The 20,194-nt window shown below is 40.5% G+C and overlaps 2 protein-coding genes across 3 annotated transcripts; both read left to right on the top strand.

Moving 5' to 3' along the window:
• Window positions 1-3,668: 3,668 nt before the first annotated feature.
• On the top strand, window positions 3,669-5,545 carry LOC117451678 (retinal homeobox protein Rx1; the record flags this gene model as incomplete). Its single annotated transcript, XM_071203883.1, has 3 exons — window positions 3,669-3,921; window positions 4,202-4,359; window positions 5,114-5,545. Coding segments are annotated over 3 exons (843 nt in total), but the record flags the coding sequence as incomplete, so codon positions are not given.
• Window positions 5,546-8,372: 2,827 nt separating this feature from the next.
• micall2a (mical-like 2a) lies at window positions 8,373-19,748 on the top strand. Of its 2 annotated transcripts, none has more exons than XM_071204175.1 (17): window positions 8,373-8,756; window positions 9,149-9,197; window positions 10,373-10,514; window positions 10,662-10,822; window positions 10,981-11,108; window positions 11,199-11,678; window positions 12,203-12,387; window positions 13,205-13,259; window positions 13,717-13,895; window positions 14,874-14,981; window positions 15,148-15,212; window positions 15,395-15,518; window positions 17,667-17,769; window positions 17,969-18,042; window positions 18,116-18,230; window positions 18,333-18,379; window positions 18,464-19,748. In XM_071204175.1, the coding sequence occupies exons 1-17, from the start codon at window positions 8,614-8,616 to the stop codon at window positions 18,541-18,543; spliced, it is 2,238 nt and encodes a 745-aa protein (XP_071060276.1). In that variant the 5' UTR covers window positions 8,373-8,613; the 3' UTR covers window positions 18,544-19,748. The 2 variants fall into 2 exon arrangements, with proteins under 2 accessions (XP_071060276.1, XP_033944400.2); XM_034088509.2 differs by having other exon boundaries at window positions 10,978-11,108.
• The last annotated feature ends 446 nt before the right edge of the window (window positions 19,749-20,194 follow it).

Here is a 20,194-nt window from a genome sequence, read left to right as displayed (position 1 = left end):
CCAGATTCTGAAACTTACCTACCCCACCTTTAACTCATTGAAAGTGCTTTTATGCAACAAAGTCCACAAAGGTATGGCTAATTTAACAGGATTGAGTTTCCACTTCACAATCCTCGTGTTTAGCACAGAGCATTGCTTCTTCAGGAGATACAGGTGCAATTGCCTTCTAATATCCAATGTATGACTTTCTCTGACCTGGCATTTCCAAATTTGAGAATCATTAAATGATCCCAGATCCCAAAACACACATTTGAGGAGGATTTCAGATGTCCCTGTCCTTAAACCCTCATGAAGGAATGCACGCTCAAACAGGTCCATCTGAAACTAAAGCCATCTGAAGAGTGTCCCATTGGTGGCTCTCTAAACCCATAGATAATGTCCCTGCAACTGAAGGTCTGCTAATGATACAATGATTGGCATTTCAGCTGAGAATCTCCAGTGTTGCATGTCATCCGGGGAGCTGGAGATACCTGAGAATCCAATAAGACCTGGCACTAGCCATTACTATTGTTGTCTTAATGCCTCCTCCAATTATCCACCAGCCGCTCTTTTGAGCATCTACTGTCAGAACCTCCCCCACCGGTTTTTCAACAATCTTGTCCCTGATTATCTGGATCAATGGGCATTAAAGGACACAGGCACAGACAAACACAGAAGTTTTGGGGGTAGGGAGTAGGGGTCTACTTTCAGACAGAAAATAAATCCATGTAACTACCTGTGTGCCAGGGACAAACGGAGATGGCTATTCAGTCGTCAGGCGCACCACACACAGTGTTTGTTTAGCCGCAGCTCAAACTAGACACTCTAAATCTATTTTGCTTCGTCCCGCAGAACTTGCAAACCCAGGAAATAATTTCTTCCAATCCCTGTTTGTCTGCTACCTTCGTCCTGAACAAACACATTACATAGTTAGTAGTGAAGAAACAACATTTTGGGTGCGTTTTTAGTGCAAAAAGTTGTCCAAAACAAGACCAGATTAAAATAATGCATAATCACCACCTCCTGCCGATATTAGGTTAAAACACTTTTTAGAGAGAGTTTGCAAATCATCCTTATGTGAAAAAAAAGCAGGAAACAGTTCTTATTATTAAGGCTTGATCTCCTCCTTAAAAGCCTATAGTAGGCTACATATAGGCTATATGACACATTTATAAATAAAAAAAAAATATATATATATATTTCTCAGTTTTTAGGGTAATTCTGAGATTTCTTTAGGCTTTTTTGCCACGCCTTAACTTTTGTAACTGTTTTCAGTAATGTATATTTGAGTGTATTTCTGTAGACAGGATGTGGCAACCTTATATAAAGATGATTTAGCTAAAAAAATCCACAGTTTAAATCCACTGTGGTGCAGGATTCTTAAAGTTCCTACTATTAAGGCTTTTGTTTCCTTAACATGTAAACGGGTTATAACCATAGACTGTATATATGGTTATAACGCATTTATAACACATCGCTTTTTGTCCTTTAAAATCTTGGAGGTAGGTATCCCCCCCTTGCATAAAGAGAAGATATGGCACCATTATGAAGAGATTCTGAAAATCGTTTGTTGGTCACTTGGGATAACACATGGAAGATTCCCATGATGTGAAGTTTATTTAAATTAAATCTATTATTTCCGTCCCAACAGGAGTTTAACAGAAATCCAAACCCTGCACTCTTCACTGCCTCCACTAAGGCATTCATTCAGTGTTTGAGCAGGTGCAGATGAAAGGGCCACAGGTGAGTTGCAGAGGAATGACCATCCCCTGACTCACCAGGCTGCATACGTCCTGATCAAAGCCCTCAGCCTGCCTGCTCAGCGCTGACAACACTGACAGCTCCACGACGAGCAGCGAGATGTGTTGTTAGGTGATATGTATCGTCGGATTAATTGACACACCTGTGTTTAATTCACACAGTCAGTGCAGGCGATCGTCTCATCAGAGATCCGTCAACACTAAGCTACAGCTGCCTTGCTCATAGAAAAGAAGTGTTAATAATCTTCCTGTCTCCGCTGTTAATGTGTTGATGTGTTTGCTTTGATCCGAGATGGAAAAATCCCTTAAATGTTTGGTAACACTTTGTCGATGGTAAGAAATATTGTTGTCACGATACTAGCTTCCATGCAATACCTTGACAAATGTTGTTTTATGATAGCAACAGCAAAATCACTGTTTGTAATTATCTACAATTGCCATAATGACTATTTCTGCCCTTAGTGAAATGGTTTCCTCGTGTAAAAGAATAGGCTATGAAAAAAGTGTACATTATCTCAAATGTACACTTTTTTACAATTTTGATTTTTAATTCAGTGTTACATTTATTCCGTAAATTGACCTCCGACCTCCGCACACAATTTTTTCACGAATTCAAAAATATCCTTTCCACCATATTGATACATGCTCAATTACTGACAACAACCCATGGGTACGGTCAGGAAGGCTTCTTGCTTTTGGTCTAACCTGATTTGTATATGATATGATAAGATGGTCTGGTTGGATCATTATAATACTTCACAATTATTTTGCCTTTTTCCGTGAGTTTGCCCATAATCCAACACAGTATTTGATGTATGTTACTGTCAATGATCAGTATAGTCTTTGAGTGAGAGTTTTGATGAAGTATTACAATAGTTTTTAACCCATTTCTCAAGTTGCTATTATTTTCCTAATCGAAGATTGCGTAGCTGATGGCTTCCATAGAATCCATACATCAAGTCAAATGTGAATGTATAATGGTAGCAAGTCTTATCAGGATCAAAAGTCTACTAAATGCAAATGTAATATTTCCATAGAAATAAAACAACAATTCAGTTGTTTGTTATTCTACAGGTGTTTTTAAAGACCTCATTTCATATTGTATAAAAGTGTAGGTAGTGTGATTTTCACAGCCTGTCAGATGCTCAACAAACAATTACACTTTACACAAGAATAAAATAACTACCAACAGAGTAAACAAAAATGTACAAAGATGGCTTAATAAACATGCAGCCTTCAGCTTTGATTGTTTTGTCAAGAAACAGCTGCTCAGGGTCTGCTGCGTCCTGCTTGGTTTCATCCCACAGGTCTGAACAACTTGTCTCCTTTTTTAGGATTTCTTTTTAATATATTTGATGAGTGTAAAAACGTTTAGGAAAGAGTTGTGCAAATCTTTAAGGCGAACGTGTCAAAATGTGTTGACACGTTTTCACAGCTGAGTTTCCATACACACTGAGCTCCTGTCCATCACCACTGATGTTGCAACTTGTACCTTGTAGCCAAAGGGCAACATTTCAGGGGAACCATGCGCTATCAGTTAATTTAAGAAAACAGATTGTTGGGAAAGAAATGACTAAACACGGACGCAGTAGTGCTGATAATGCACTGAGAGCTGAATCACAGGTTGGATTTCCCTCCTATAGACCAAACCCTGCTCTCTGTGTGGAGGTCATGTGACTGGGAGAGGCGAGGGGGAGGTTTTGGAAGAGTAGCACAGGTGAGACCACCTCCGCTACTCAAGTGTTACCTTTACTCTTCTGGCAACACCTTATCCCTGCCCCTCAGACACATGCTGCAGCGTTAACAACCAGCAGATACATGCAGACAATCATTTTCTCTTCTTCTTCACGGACGTTGGAATGCATTTCAGAAACTTGTCATCGTCATTGTAGGATTAAACTTGTCCCTTAACATTGGACTTAATATTGGACTCTTAACATCATGGACATGTTTGGCCCAGGACAACTGGTATCTACTCTCCTGCCTGCATTGTTCCATTCACCTGCAGCTCATTTCTTCCCTGCATTCCCAACCAGGCTGGGCTCTCCACACCAGTTTCTGATCCCGGGTCCCTTCATCAGCTACGAATCCTTGAGGAATTATCTGCAGCCAGATCCATGCAAGGAAGCTTTCCTCCTGGCCACTCAGGCGGTCGGGATAGGGCCGCTGACAGAGGGCATAGGTGAGTTCAAAGTGTGGCCCTAAAGCAGGCTGATGCTGCTGGACACGTGCAGCCACACGGGCACAGCATGTCTACAGTGTCTAAGACAGTCAGTGAGCACCATCTGATTGCAGTGTAAATGTTTACAAAAGATTGGCTAACAGCTCGTAACTAACAATCAATTATCAAGCAGTGTTAAAGCGGGCCTAATGATCGCTGTGCTAATTATCCAATCTAGAGCCATTAGTTCCTTGTCACCCGTTGGCGATTGTGTAATTGGTGCTCGCGCTGTGTTTTCCAGATGAACAGAGGCCAGTGAAGCAGCGGCGTGCACGGGCCAACTACAGCAGCTGGCAGCTGGAGGAGCTGGAGAAGGCCTTCGAGACCACCCACTACCCCGACATCTTCATGAGGGAGGCCCTGGCCCTCAGACTGGACCTCATCGAGGCCAGAGTGCAGGTAACTGGATCACTGAACTGAGTCAACTGTTATTCCTTTTTATTTGCAAAGGAATCTTTTACGCCCTGCAGACTATGTTGTCAGTCCAGCAGTACCAAGTTCTGTGAGTGACAAACAATATTCAAGTAATTATATTATGTATTTGTTTTTAACTCACCTATATTGTAACTGAAGGCTCTACCTCAGTGTATTTTCTATTCCAAAGGAAGGTTGAATGAATACAAGTTTATCTAGAGAACTAATATTTACTGCGTTTTAGCTTTAGTTTAGATGATAGAATCATTGTTTAAGTCTTACTTCCTAAAATCCTATATTTGTATTGAAACAGTAATTTCACTACTGGCTGCATATGATGTGTTCCTAACACAGCTACACTGTGATATTGGGTTCAAACTTTCTGTACATTCAACATTGCAGCTGAAACTTCAGGCTTAGCAGTAAGCAAATCAAGTTTCAGAAGTTTGTGCTTTTAATTTACACTGGAATTGCATCTGACAGGATTTGTCTTCACGGCAGTTACTGATGGGAGGGATAGTTACGGCAAACTAAACTAAAAGTCAATTCACATTAAATCAATTTATATAAAATTAGGATAACATCCTAAAATGAAGTAGGGTAAAACTTGAATTTGAACTTAGAGGCTGACACATTATCCAAAATGTTTTTGTCCAGATTTTAAACACTGCAACACAAACTGTTTTTACATTTCTATCTCCCTATTACTTCTATTAAGTATTTTTACATTTGTCTCCAGGTTTGGTTTCAAAACCGCCGTGCCAAGATGAGGCGGCAGCTGAAACTCCAGGGCCAGCTCGCAGGGCCTTTTGTAAAAAGAGACAGTGATGAAATGTGTGAGAAAGCCAGCAGGAGTTTGAAGCAGCAGACGGAGAGTTGTGACGACGACACCTGGGAGAGACGACAGGAAGGAGAGAACTATCCATGGACAAAAGCTGCGAGTGCAGCGCTGAGCGCTCGTCTGCGGCCTGCGACCCCGAGGTCGGGGAAGTGGGAGAGGCCGGAGGTGCCGGGGGGGCCGAGCTCAGACGAGCTCCGCTCCTGCAGCATCGCCAAGCTGAGGGCCAAAGCCAGAGAGCACGAGGCCGAGATCCACAGCTCTGTAAACATGTCAGCAGGCGACACACAGTCCCAAGCACAGGAAGATGATGCCATGCACAGTGACTCATAGTTTTCCTTCTTCCTGTTTGTACAGATAATAATGATACGAAACAGCATCGACACTTAATACGCAGGAACTTACTTTGTAAACTATTTGGGTGAGGAGCTTTAGTATTAACCTTAGTATAAAATGTTATATGTTAATGATTTTCTTTCAAATTATAAGTACGTTTCTGCACTATTTCATCTTTTTACATTTCCTGTAACACTTTTAAAGTCATTCTGAAGGTTAAGTAGTAAAACTGTAAAAACTCTCTGTATCTAACTACTTTAAGAACATGTTTTCTCACATGCCGGTGCCGTTTCTCTACGCACTTTCTAACATTTCATTAATGTGACTGAGGTTGTCACCTTTTGAATGAACGCCACACAGGTCATTATTGAACAGCTTACAGTAACAAATGATAAATGATAAACGTTGCCATCTTACCATCGGCCTGTTGAGGCACAGCTGAAATCTGAGTCAGTCAAATCATTTCTAAATGATTTCACTAATAGCTTCTCATCCCTGACCTCTCGGGTTTCCTTCACAGACACGCAGGATGTCTGCAAGCAGCCACACGTCCTCAAAGGAAACAATGGAAATAACTGAGAAATGAAATAATGTGTGAGTCCAATGTAGAATAATTGTATTGTTGAACTCTATGCTTAAAAATCTAAATACATTGTTTTTGCTTTGTTTTGATTGAAAGTGACAGATTCATAAAGACCTTAAAAAAGATTCAGATCAAAACATGCACAAAATACTATATCAGTGTGACATTATAATTACACAAAGCTGTTGGTAAAATCACAAAATGTTCGGTTTTTGCAACTTCCTCAATCTGGTTATGGTGCAATAAACTACACTTCTAAAACGTGTTAATTTCTGATTACAAAAGCCTTTTTAAGTTTCTTAAAACTGAAGACCACATTTTATGGAGGAATATGAAAGGGAATTATTAGTGAAAACGTATTAAACTAATAAAAAAGGGAGTGGTCAAGTATTTCATACTGTAGCTCCTTACTTTACTTAGTTAGAACATGATGATGAGATGATCATGGTTTTAAAACTTGTAATACACAAGAGTTTAAATTTCCTTCAAACTGTTTTGTATCTTTGATCTTCTGATAGCGTTTTTTATATTAACAAGTTGAACAAGTGAATAGAATAGTTTTAGATGCAATACATTGATGTTAAAACGGTCCTTTTTATTGACTGTGTGTACTGAATGCACACATTGTAAAACAATTCTCCTGGTATAGCTCTAAAGTCCTACAGAGTATGTTCCTGTGTTTCATGCATTGTTAATGCATTTGAACACAGTTCTCTCACGGTGCTGTAACGCTGCCCCCTAATGGGCATGAAGATGTCCTCAGACAGGATAGAAGAGGTGAGACAATTTCTTTCAAATCTAACTAATGCATATTTTATTTGTTGTGTTTACCTTTATGAAACTTTTAGAGGTATGTGACTCCGCATAGTTTTTTGAACAAATAAACAATTCATGTGTTGCAGTGAACGAGGTCAGTGTGGGTCGCTCACATTTCAAAGACTCAAGTTCAACTCACTAATGAGCAGGGTCGAATATGTAACTGCTTTTCAAAATGGCTCAGAAAAGCACTTAGAGATAGTATACAAGTTGTTTTATAACTTGGTTAGGTAGAACGACTTAAAACTTTCCGCCAACATTCTGTAAAAACACTTTAGATAACTATACTTCATGGAAGTTACTGAGAAATCATGTTACAAGTTTTCTCTTAAAAAATGGTGGGACACCATAATAAGGGCTAATTAGGGCAGAGTCCTTTTATGACAATAGTTGGCCTCAATTAGTCCCCAATTAGGCCCCACACAAGGATGACTGAGGGGGGGGGAAATGTATGTCATAGCTTCTGTTCCTGGTCCTCATACCACACACTGACCCTGATATGCTGCCTGAGATAACAAGTCTGCTGTTTAATTACTTCAGAAATGCTGCAGCATTTTCCTCCTTTACTGGGACAATGATGAGTTTTAGGAAGCATTCAATTAAAAGAATATTACTTCCAAAAGACCTTCAAAACCTTAGAACACTAGTGCCCTTATAAAAACAACTCAGCAACACCCTGTTTCAAAAAGCCCAGGGACTCATTAGTCAGCTTTATAGTCCAACCACTATGTCTTATGACAATACATGTGGGCCCATCAATCAAACTCTTAACATGGGGATACTTCCCTATGCATTTCATCAATTACAAATCATAATACATGAATACATATAATAGATAAAACTCCAAATGCCTTTCTTAGCTGAGTTAACTGTCAGAAGCTATAAATGATTTAGATCTGTTTTTATGTTTGATTAAACCCAACATTTAAAGATAGGTACTTTTGGAGAAACCAGCTCGAGTGCGCTAGAATTTGAAAATACACAGCCGGAAGAAATCTGCTACTACGTTAAGAGCATTCCATGGAATATAACAACAAGTGTATCTCGAGCCGGTTTCTCAAACTTACCTACCCCACCTTTAAGGGTTTAGTCCTAAACATTTAAAGTGGCATCCATGAATGAGCCTTCATGTGTCCCTAGCTTTGGCGGGAATTGTAGGTTGTACACTGGAACTAAACGCAGAATAATAAAAAATGTGTTCAAGATAGGCACATTTGGTATCCATTTGTATGACCACTGAAAACACTGCAACACAATGTGCAACACCTCTAATTGTCCTCTGTAAAAATGGGTAGTGTTTTAAAAAAACAAACAGTTTTATTTTTGACTAATTCAGGGTCAATAGCCTACAGCCTGCAAAAAAGTGCATGAATTATGAACACCAGTGCTGCTATTTACCTCTCCGTGTGAGCTGTGCTCCGCTGTTGTTAGTGTGGAATCAGCAGTCGGGGTCAATTAGCGTAATGAGCGCCGACACAGTAAGCAGCTCGTCCCGCTGGCTGTCATTCAGGTGTAGTAGGAAACAGGACGCAGCTGCAGCACCGCACTTCACGGACAAAGCCTGAACACAGACATTTGTTTGTACCTCTCTTTCCTCCGACTCCTCCACACTGAGCCTCCGCCTGTTGCACACTTTGTACCGAGAGAGCAGTGTGTCGCTGGGAGCATGGCTGCCATCAAGGCTCTGGAGCAGTGGTGTAAACTGCAGTGTGATGGTTACCGAGATGTGGCCATCACCAACATGACGACCTCCTTCAAGAACGGAATGGCTTTCTGCGCGCTGATACACAAGTACAGACCCGACCTGATGTGAGTATTTCATCTTGGAAAAAGTGGGTGAAATTCGGCCGGGGTTTCGCTGAGTAGGCTACTTTTGTTGGGTCTGGGGAAGCCTGGGGAAATGTTTTATTTAGTGTTTTCTACAAGGGTTTTCTATTTCTTTATGGAACTGACCTAAAAGTGAATTTTAATTTAGAAATTCTGATTATAATGTAAGTCATCCTATCGTTGGTTTATGTCCTCCTGCTGTTTTCAATGTTATCCCTAAAGTGACCTATCATGTGTAAAAGACGAGATACGGTCATGTCTTTAACATTTTTAAAGTACTTTTCCCACACATCTTTCTGAAACCCTTCAAGTTGAATTCGATTATTTTCAACAGCATGTCTAATTTATTTGTCTATTGTATTTCTGTCTTGCAGAGACTATGACTCACTCAAAGAGGAGGATGTGCTTGAGAACAACAGACTGGTAAGATGTCAAGTTGTTAAACCTTTGTCACATCGAGTGCAACAAAGTTCAAACTCAAGCTGCAAAATCTGATGCAGCACATCCACTTCATTAACCCCTCATGGCCCATGCAGAGACACTCACCGTGTTTGTTCTCCGCTTGGCATTCATGCAGCAGACGTTCAAATATTTAGCTGGTTCAACATTTTAACAGCAGAGCACTGTAAGCAGAAGCTGCATGTTGGAATGTACATTTCTATCACTTCCAGACCCCTGTACAACTTTCTGAATCTTTACTCTGCCTCTGTCCACTTGACCTCATTTATTTTGTTAACCCCAACATGACCCGAGCAGCACCGCTGGGACGGACCCCTTCATAATTCAGCCTTCTTCCATTTGACCAGCTTCCTCTGGAGGGTTCAAGGCCCTGCAGTGCCACAGTGTGCACTTCTTTGTTGTCTTGGATGATCCTTGCAGTGTCAGCAGAAAACCTGAGCTCAGGGGAGAGGCTCTCAAGTTTATTCATTTTGAGTGAGGCTCCCGATCCTCTGCCTCTCGATCTATATGATGACATTTCACTTGAAGTTATTGTTGGATTGTTGAATGTTAGCCATGAAGAAGAACATGTACAGGATGTGAACATGTTATTGTGTTGGATCAGGTTTTTAGTTATGAGCTGTTGAAGGTGTGCCGAAACAGGACACTGTGAATGTTACTCACACTCTTCTATATTTCACGACTAGTGTCATGTTTCTAACAGGTGGTTATTTTACGAGTGTAGGAACCGTCTGTGTGTTTGTAGGAAAAGCAGCAGCCTCACATTCTTTATCTTTTGTGCTCGTCTTTTATATTAGCAGACTTGGTATTCAGTCAGGCTTTGCTCTAAATGTAATGAGCGTGTCCGGGCTGATCCCAAACACCGGCCGGTATCCTGCTCCCTCCATCCCCTTTCTTATCCCTACAAGCTCACAGGAAGTTCGCTATTCATTATGCAGCCCTTTGCAGACCTCTCTGGGCTGAGTACTGCCAGTCTATTTAAAGTAGATTGTATTGTCTGACATTTTTACACATGCTGTAATTGTATTGCTGAGCCCAGTGAATATTGTGTTTCATAAGGAAAAACAGTGCATCATACATAATATTTATCTTGGCAGGAGTTGAGGGCTCTTTGTTAAACTATGTATTCTTCTGTTAAGGCTTTTCAGATTGCAGAAGAGAAGTTGGGGATTCCTGCTTTGTTAGATGCTGAGGACATGGTGGCTCTGAGGATCCCAGACAGGCTGAGCATTCTCACCTACGTCTCCCAGTACTACAACTACTTCAAAGGACAGCCTCCAAGTGGGACATAACTGCCTTACATGTCCTGACAATGCATATTCTCTTTAAATCAGGACTTTTCTTACATTTTGTGAGGCTTGAGTATATTGTTTCTCTCCTGTGCTTCATTGTGATGAGTGACACTGGTGGTGTTTTATTTCTCCTCAGTGGGAGGTGTAAAAAGGCCAGCAGAGGGCTCCAAGGAGGAGCCATCAGAGAAGAAGAATCTGCCAGTGGTTTCCAAAACCTTTGTGTCTAAAACCGCCACTGAGAAATGTTTACCGTCCACGGCTCAGACCTCCCCCAAGGTGGCCAGAGCTGCCGTTCAGGTCAGTGTCCAAATGAAGATTTTGAAGTGACGGACATCTTTGTTGTCTTAACCATTACTTCTACATGATATACATAGGAACAATGAGGTTTATTGTCAGTGTAATAATACCTTTTGGAATAAAGCATAACCTCAATTTGTTTCCTTCTTTCACAGAAGCCAGTTCTGGCAGAGAACGCTAACAAAAATGGGACTCTCACTAGCAAATGTGTTGCGTGCAAGTGCCATGTCCATCTGGTTCAGAGGCACTTTGTGGACGGCAAGCTCTATCACAGAAGCTGTTTCAAGTAAGAATATAGTCTGTATCCATTGATGCTTTCCTGTCGCGTGCTGTTCATGGTGTTCATGTTTTGTATGTTATTTCAAACTTCTATTAGATGCGGTGAATGCTCGAGCGTGCTTCATGCAGGAGGGTACAAACCCGGGAAGAATCCAGACACTTTCATCTGCAACGCCCACCAGAACAGTTGCACACCGCCCTCCTCTGAGCTTGGGATCAAAAACAGACCCAGTGGTTCAGCAGGGTGGGTAAACAGTGCCAGTCAGACCCAGCCTGCACCACGCCCCTCTTCTGTGCTGTCAGCTCCACTGAATATCCTCCTGAAGCCGGTAGTCAGTCCGGCTCCGCCCTCCCAGTCCTGGACGGCCTCCGCCCATCGGACGCAGACGGCCCGGCAGAGGTTCTTTCAGGCGGCAGCGCCACTCATAGAGGCCTCAGCCTCAGGAAGGCCAAAGGTCCCACTGACCTCTGATGATGAAAATAACACAGCCAGGACAAACATTGGAAAGAAGTTGGCAGAGGAGAACTGCAACAACAACAACAAACAACCCTTTACCATCCGATCAGCCGAGAGAAGGTGAGAATTGAAATCCATATGCTTTGAGTATATTCTCCTTTGGAATAATTTGTGTTGAGATGTACCGGTATTGACGCTTACCCATCTCCATATTCAAAAAGAAATATAGATATCATGTTAATAATCCTGTCCTTGTGGATTCATCTGGTTGTTGTTTTTTAAAACCCATTAGTGTAACTGTTCTCTTTGAACACTATACGTTCTAGATGTATGGTTACTAACTGTCTCCCGACACTATTTTTCAATTCATTTGCCAAAAAAGAAACAAAACACACACAAATTAAAGCTTAGTCCTCTATATTATCAACATACAACAGAAAAGCCACAAAGTTCAATGATACTGACATATGAAATGTTTACCCTAAGTTCGAATCAGGACTTATTTTACCACCAATAATTATGTACTGAACATCTGATATCCTGACGGCCTTATTTGGACTTTTCTAGTCTTTCCCACCGTCTGTATGGTTCCTTCACAACTTCTGTTACAAAGAATGACAGTGAGGGCTTCCCCTTCTCTGCAGGTTTGGAGAGGAGCCAAGTCCGGCTGACGGCCCCGGTTTGAGAAAAGATAAATGCAGCCAAGACCCAGCAGGAAACCGGGCAGGACAGCCCGCCACCAGCCAGACAAACAAAAAGGAACCGCCATGTTTGAAGGCCATCAACAAAGACAACACGAGGCCAACGACTGAACACACAACCGCCGAAGGCAACCACAACTCAATTCATTTCACTTGTTCTGATCCATCATTTGACATCCAGCCAATATTCACCCCCACCCCCACCTTCATTCTCCCTGTCTGTCTCGCATTCATAGAACACAAAGCCCTTTTGTCGTCTTTGCCCTATTTATACAGGCAGTGCATTTAGCATGATGGTGGCTCAATGCTGGGTGCTGACATTTTAATTTCTGTCTCACACTTTTAATGAACTTTCATAGTTGAACTGCCACTCTCAAGATGGATGTGCATGCATGGGTGCAGCATCCTGACAGAAGTAGCTTTTCAGACAGAAAGACAATTACTGTTGATTTTTAATATAAATACTCGTCAAATCTTTTAGAGAAGTCTCCCTTTCATGGAACGTAATTATGTTGCGTGTTAATATGGACCATGGACATTATTCCAACTTGTTTTGGAAAACAGGAACACCTCTTGTCAGATTTAACATATCCTTTTCTCTGATTCACAGATTATAACATTATTTGTCTTTTGAATACAGATGGGCAGGTGAGGATCGTTGTGGTGAGAGACTAGATAATGAAAGCGGTAACTGCACTCATTAGGAGCTGTTCATGTGGGTGTGACATGGAGAAGAGTCAAGGGAGTCTTTTGTTTACTGTGAACAGGAACTTGAACTGCTTACAGAGCACTCTTCATTGCTAAAGCAGATGTCAAATCAAATGTCGTTGAAATTAGGAATGACTTTAACAAGTGTTCATGTGACAGACGAGGTTTTGACAAGCTTTCTTTTGCTATCATGCTTTTATTCTCATTCACTTAAACAGTTTTTGTCTAAATCTGCAGATCCAGTCTGGGGGCAATTGAGGCTCAAACCTGTGAAAATGGAGCTAGCTTCAAAGTAAGTGTCCTCAATCATCTTACTACTCCCTCATGACTAAGTGGAAATGGGTAGGTCACACAGGTGGAAGAAAATCTGCTTGAAAGATTTGTCATGAAACATCCCTGACCATTGAGCTTATTCACTCTCCAGAATGCAGAATCGCCGAGCTCCTTCCGTCTCTCTTAATGTTGACTGGCTCAGACTGCAGCAGCTAGCTCTCTCCCCCCTCCTAACAAGCCCCAGGGAGTGCCAGGCCTGAACCTTCCCCACTCTTAACACTAGATTCTCTCATTTCTAAACCCTGCTGACGATTCCTCCATTCATCCTTTTCTCATAACAAAAAGAAAGGTGAGGCTTTTCCCATATTTTCATTCTTTATGTCCAGCCTATAGTTGTCTTGAATCTAACAGCTGTGCTTATTATGTCTTTTTTTAACACACTTTAAATGCAAATGGCCTTTTCTCTTTGCTTACAGAGATGCTGAAGCTGAAGGCTTTACTGAGCATAAACCTGGATGCTTGTCCACCACTTGCTCTAACGTCCGCAGCAGCCCTACAAGGCCTCCCTCTGCTCCGTTACCTGCACTAGCTCCAGCCAGCTTCCCTCTGTTTGATCCCGCACCCCAGAAACCCCAGCTTAGTTCTGGAGACCTTGGTGAGTTCCTTCTGTACATGTTAATAATGGAAATGTTGTTTGTATTGGTTTTGTGCTCCGAATTTACTCTTTGTCTATTGGCAATAAGGTGTATTGTGTGATATACAATAGTATATATTGGTTTGTCTAGGCATTTCCCATTACTAAAATTAGGTTGTGGTATGTTACAATATTTGTATGTGAAGTTGATGATGTGTTTAGCTAACGACTGCCTCCTGGGGCGGTAAAATGCACTATGAGAGTGGTTCCATACCTAGTGTTAGTTTAAGGGGCTCAATCATGTTTGTTTTCAGGTTCATATATGTATGTAGTGTCTCTACTGTGACATGTCTCCATGCTTTGATGTTCAAAAAGGTCTTTATTTTTCTCATACTGCCTGTGCTGCAGCACCTCTTTTCACCCTCTGTCTGAAACCAGAGTCCAGTCTGCTCTGATTGGTTAGCTGGCTGGCTCTGTTGTGATTGGTCAACCCCTTAGAGATGTCCCGCCCCTTAGCCTGTCACGTACAATGTGTTTGTGTGTCAGCCAATAGAAGCAGGAGTGTTACATAGTGATGTCAATGGAGGTGTTTCAGGCAAGAAAGAAACTCCCTCTAGAGCGAACTTGTGGATTTTAGCCTTTGCCTATTATTTACATGCAAACCTACTGTATACAACACTCCAAAGGGAAACCCCCCAAAGCATAATGGGGCCCCGTTACTTATGTGATGGAAGTAAAATGTTATGACCGGCCCGTTGGCCACAACAGAAAAACCAGGAGAGACGCTCAAAGTTTCCAATAATCTCGGCACTTTATTCGGTCAACTTCAACTTTTGGTTTCAATCAGGACTCGGTACAACAGTCTCCAGAGCAAAAGTAAAAACATTTTTTTTAAAGCCATGATAATGGTGCCAAAAAAAAAACAAGTCTGATATTTTTTTCTGTTTAGGGGAAATACAGAAAGACAGCATTTAAAGCATCTTGTTCTTTTTATTTTAGATTTCAAAAACAGGACTCACTCGCCTATAAAATCCCCACCCAGACGGTCAGCTGTGGAATCTGTTAGGTCTCCAACGACGACTCCGGCCAATCACAGTAATCCTCCAGGTTGGTTTCCAGCCTTCATTAAAGCTTCACATACATGTCCACCGCCATCTTGTTGATTTCATAGGAGCAGTAATTTCCCCCTGAAAATAAATCGGGGGAAGTGACAATGCTTTTCTGAATAGCTGCCATGAAAGGACTATCTAATCCTATTTTATCTACCTCTTAGGTGCTAAAAAGGGAAAGTATTTGTCACCCACCAACGCCTCCAGGACTGAAATGAGGTCACCCTCTGTAAGTTCCCTCCATTAAGTCTCTTAAGAGATTAATTAACAGCTCTACAAATATGCTTTCATTATATTCCCAGCTAAAAAATGGATGACCTTCTTTACGTTTAAGTGTCCAAAGTCGGAATTTTCAAATTAAAATTATCTGTACTTTCACTGAGACACTTAAGTTCTTTTGTTTTATATCAGGTGAAGTCTTATCATGTTCCAGTGGCGCAGATTGAGAGGGACCTGGATGATATTGAGAGAAACTTGGCTCTGTTGGAGAAGGAGGGCGTGGAGCTGGAAAAGAATCTCCGCAGCTGTGAGGAAGGTACTTTATTCCTGTCACTCTTCCTCTGCGACTCCTTTTTTCCCACGTCCTTCCTTTTCCTTGTTTAGACGTGCCCGCAAAATTGAATGATGACGTGTCGGAAACGAAACAAGCTGTGCAATTTTAAAAATAAACACTCCCAGAAACTCACTTATTCGGAAGATGCCAGTGGTCAATTTGGCTCTCTCGCAGTGAATCACCTTGACACGAGCTGTGATATTTTATTGTATTTGTGCAAACTGCTGAATCCCACCGCTGCTTCTGAGAGCATCTCTTCGTACGGGACACACACACTTTCACTCGCCATCAGCTGGAGCTTGTATGTGTGTGTTCTGGGGATATACCTGCCATTTCTATTACTGTTTCTGCAGCCAAATGAGGTGAGAGGCGCACACAGCCCACAGGGAGGTTGCCTCTCTTTTTGAGGTAGTATGAGTAGGGGGCCTGATTGCTTTGCTCAAGGTCAACATGACTTGGGTATAGTAATATATATTTTTGCTCTGTTGCATACTTTTGCTTCTTATTCTCCACCCAGGAAACCTGAGCATGCAATCACTTGGCTAGGATTTGACACCAATTGCACACCACCTACCTAGGAGATCATTTACTCCTCAACCTGTCGTACAAACTAAACCCCGGCACTCCAGTGCAACTCGGAATCAAATCATGTTTGTTCTGGTGATGGCACCATGTAGACCGTCTTGTCCTGATCTGTCCTTATTTGGTGTGTGTTGATGGATCACTAATTGGGTTTGGCAAATATTCACTATTGATCCACCTTTCAGGGTATTCCAGTCTGACTTGGTGAAGCAGTGCACAACATACAAAATAGCAAGACCAAAAATATCCCTAAAGCATTAAAATAAATATTAAAACAGCCTTTAATGTTTAAATGTATATAAATCACTGTCTTTAAAAAACAAGTTAATCCTTATTGGAGTTTTGTAAATCATTATTAAATAAGTGATGAAGACAAATGTGTACATGTATTTCCTCCGTGTTGCGCTCCATCCCCTGCATGCTAAATCGTGCATATTAACACCACGTTTTGAAATGAAGAGTTATTTTATTATATGGGAATGCTGGGACTTGTCTATTTCATTCCTGGGCTGTAATGATTATTTTAACTATCAATTAATTCAGGATTTTACTGCAAAACCTGTCAAATAAAGAGAAAATATAATTTCCTAAGGTGGCATTTGAAAGTCATCAGTCTTTATCTTCATGTTTGACTGAGGAATGCAGAAATCCTCACATTTGAGAAACTGGAGGCGGATCATCTTTGTGTTTCTGCTTTCAAACTAACTTATTGAATATTGTTTCAGTGTTAGGGGCCCCTCTTATTGGATTAGTTAACTAATTGGTCCCTTGGGTCGAAGTCATCTAATATTCCTTTGCTATTCTTTTTTTCTTATGCTAAATTATCTTTTTTTTTTACAAGAAACATCTTTGGTAAACACAGGATTTGAAAGATTTGAACTACTTGGATTGATTGGTCAACAAAATAATATTAGTGTTTGAGCGACTAAGAAATGATTTCGTCGAGGATAGCCATATTTTGGTATTTTAGAAGATGAATTAAACCAAGAGTAAAATAGAATATTCACCCGGGTGATCATTGCTAAGTCTAAGCAACAGGGGGGGGGGGGGGGCGGCTGATAATGTCAGCTACACAGTAAATGAAGCCAATTTCAAACTGTAAACATATCTTTGTAATGTTTACATTACATGTAAAGTATTAGTCTTAAGGTAGCCTAATGTGCAAGGCTGTGTATTATTGACTGCTGAAGTGTTGATACTAAAATCTTTATTTAGTTAGTGCGTAGTTGTATTATTATTATGTAACTTGTAACTAAAACGTTTCTTTTTAAATAAAATGATGTACAATCATTTTTATTTATTTTTAATCATTTTTTAAACAAAGATATATATATTGTAAATAACTTCAAACTAATCTACAGTTTGCCTTTTACCCAGCCTGACCAGTCTGGTCCCGTAGAATCGTACACCATCGACTCATAACCCGTTCTTTGAGTTGCAATAACCTTAATGAATGATGTCAAGAATGTTGGCGTTATAGTTTCATCGCGTGTATGTGTGTACATACTGTATTTCTTAATTGAACATTGTTTATGTTGTGTGTTTCAGAGGGAGAGGGAGACATATTGATGGACCCTCTGATGGTCGACTGGTTCAACCTGATTCGAAAGAAGCAGATGTACATTAGGAAGGAGTCGGAGCTTGTATACAAGTGAGTTCTTCCAAACCGTTTTTGGGTTGCAAATGAATCTATTGGAGAGCGTTTTGCAAATATTTTCTGATGGCATTCTGCTATTTGAAAGAAGCTTTAGGAAGGGGCCAAAGACATTATTTGCAGTTTTGGGATGCATGTGATTAGGAATTAGGTTTACCTTTTTATACGTTCATGATGTCTTGATGCATATATTTAGAGCCAGGACTCAGGAGCTGGAGCAGCAGCAGCCCGGTGTGGAGGGGGAACTTCGCAGACTGCTGGAGAAGCCAGGTTAGACATCTCAGACTCACTTCTCAACATCAGGTTTTTATTTGTCTTACTCTAAAGTCTGTTTGTATTACAGATCATTTAAAATCCAGAGAGGAGCAACAGCGGGAGAAGAAGTTGATGCAGAGACTGGTGGAGATTGTGGACGGCAGAAATGCAATAGTGGAAGGTCTGGATGAAGACAGGCTGAGGTAACACAATGTGTCTTTAATTATTATTGTTTAACATATGCAGTAATGCAGCGCACTTAACGACACAAAATGTTTAACTAGAGATTTATTTTTGAATTTTAGGGAAGTGGAGGAGGATCAGCAGCTGAATGAAATGATGCAAAATCTTAGTAAGTATTATATTAGATACTTCTTCATTTAAATGACATTCTGTTTTGAATGCTTCACTAATATACATTATTGTTGGTGACTAGGAGTAAAGAAAGCGAAAAATAAGAGGAAATCCTCCATCTCAAAACTATTCAGGCGGAGAAATAAAAGACGAGTGGAATGATCCTCACGGCAATTTTTACTAAATTCATTTGACTGTTGTATTATTATCGTATTATCATATTTAAATTTTAAAACAAATATTTTAAGGTTTTTATATTTAAGTACTGCAGTACGTAGGAAGGCAAATGAACAGATTAAATCATGTTTGTATTGTTTCAGAATATTTCAAATTAAAGGTTCAGGTATAATAGGTTCAGGTTTTTTGTTTGTTGTTTGTTGTTATTGGAATGAGGTGAGCATTTCTAAATGGTTTATGATCAAATATTTTCTTTTGTTTCACAACGGGTGTCCTGTTTTTTCACAATTATTGTTTTTCACAGTTTTTTCACAAAAGAAAATGGTGTTTAATTACGTGGCAAACACAGCCGCGCGCGTTTCCCTTGTATTGATTAGGATTCAGTAGGAGAGTGTCACACGAAAACATGTCATGAATATGTTTGTTAAATGTTCTGTTAATTTATTCTATAATTGGAATATGATATGTAATGTTTAACTTGCACTGGGGCAAACACATTTGATGTTGGGTGTTAAACAAACCAGCTATCATGATTTAAGGGGAGGGGACACTGGATGTTTCACAGATAAATGTGTTGTACTAAAACAGCTTTGATTCAAAATAAAATTATTTTAATATTTATGTTATGATGGATTTGAAGTAACTGGGGTATTAGCAGGAGAGAAAGCCTGTTGTGTCTAAATGTGTGTGAGCTGAGAGCCACACATGTTGCAGAGCCTCCTCTCCCTCTGTACTGTAGGTGGCAGCCTGGGTATGCTCTATCACTAGGCAAGAGCTTGGAAATCCAATTTGCCACAGTACGGACAGTTAATTTCTTTGCTAATTTTATAAATGCTGCAAAAATGTTCAGCTGTGCTGATGCAATAATGTTATGTGAAAGAGGATTAGGTAGAGCAGTAGCTTATGGCCGGGGAAGGCTTATAAACTATAGGTTGTATTGAGCTTTTTATCTTCAAACCGGGTTTAATTAAACATTACTCTTTACTAATATCTGCATCAGAAATGCTCCGTACCTGAGCTATTAAAATGTTCAAACGTGTGTGGAGTCACTCATGTGTGGAAATGGCATTTGCAGTGTTTGTAAGGAATGAGCTGTAATGTTGCATTTTAAGTGTTACTGAATGGTATGTACTCTATTTATAATATGTTTAAACTTGAAATCTGTAGTCCAATAAATCCTTTGAAGATTAGTGTGTATGTGAGGTTGAATTATTTACTTAACAGCTTCCTTTGGCACACATCTCTCTATTTAAACACATCCTTGAACTTTTTATCACTCCACTTCCCATACAAGCTCCAGCGTTGACTGTTGATTCAACGACTGCCAAGATCAGACGCAGTTTCCAGTGAGAAAGCAACAGCGCTGCGGCTCCTTTGCATTAAAGCTGCGCGGCAATCACAGATCTGCATCGATGTATGCTTTTTAATAAGGTTTTTATTTTTTTTAGGACATCAAGATAATTCACTGCCGTCAATATATTACTGCTACTTAAATCTCCACATCCCTCAATTTGAGATGCATGAAATTGTGATCATGAACTTGGAACACAATCTTTCTAGTTGAGCAGAGTTGGGGATGATATTGGTACAAAAAATGCCACGCGTGAGGCGGGTGACAGTCGAGACTGAATGTGTG

This window comes from Pseudochaenichthys georgianus, chromosome 8 (assembly GCF_902827115.2).
Source record: "Pseudochaenichthys georgianus chromosome 8, fPseGeo1.2, whole genome shotgun sequence".
NCBI classification, from domain to species: Eukaryota; Metazoa; Chordata; class Actinopteri; order Perciformes; family Channichthyidae; genus Pseudochaenichthys; species Pseudochaenichthys georgianus.
The sequence above is the reverse complement of the archived record's forward strand: the minus strand, read 5'-3'. Positions and strand labels throughout refer to the sequence as shown.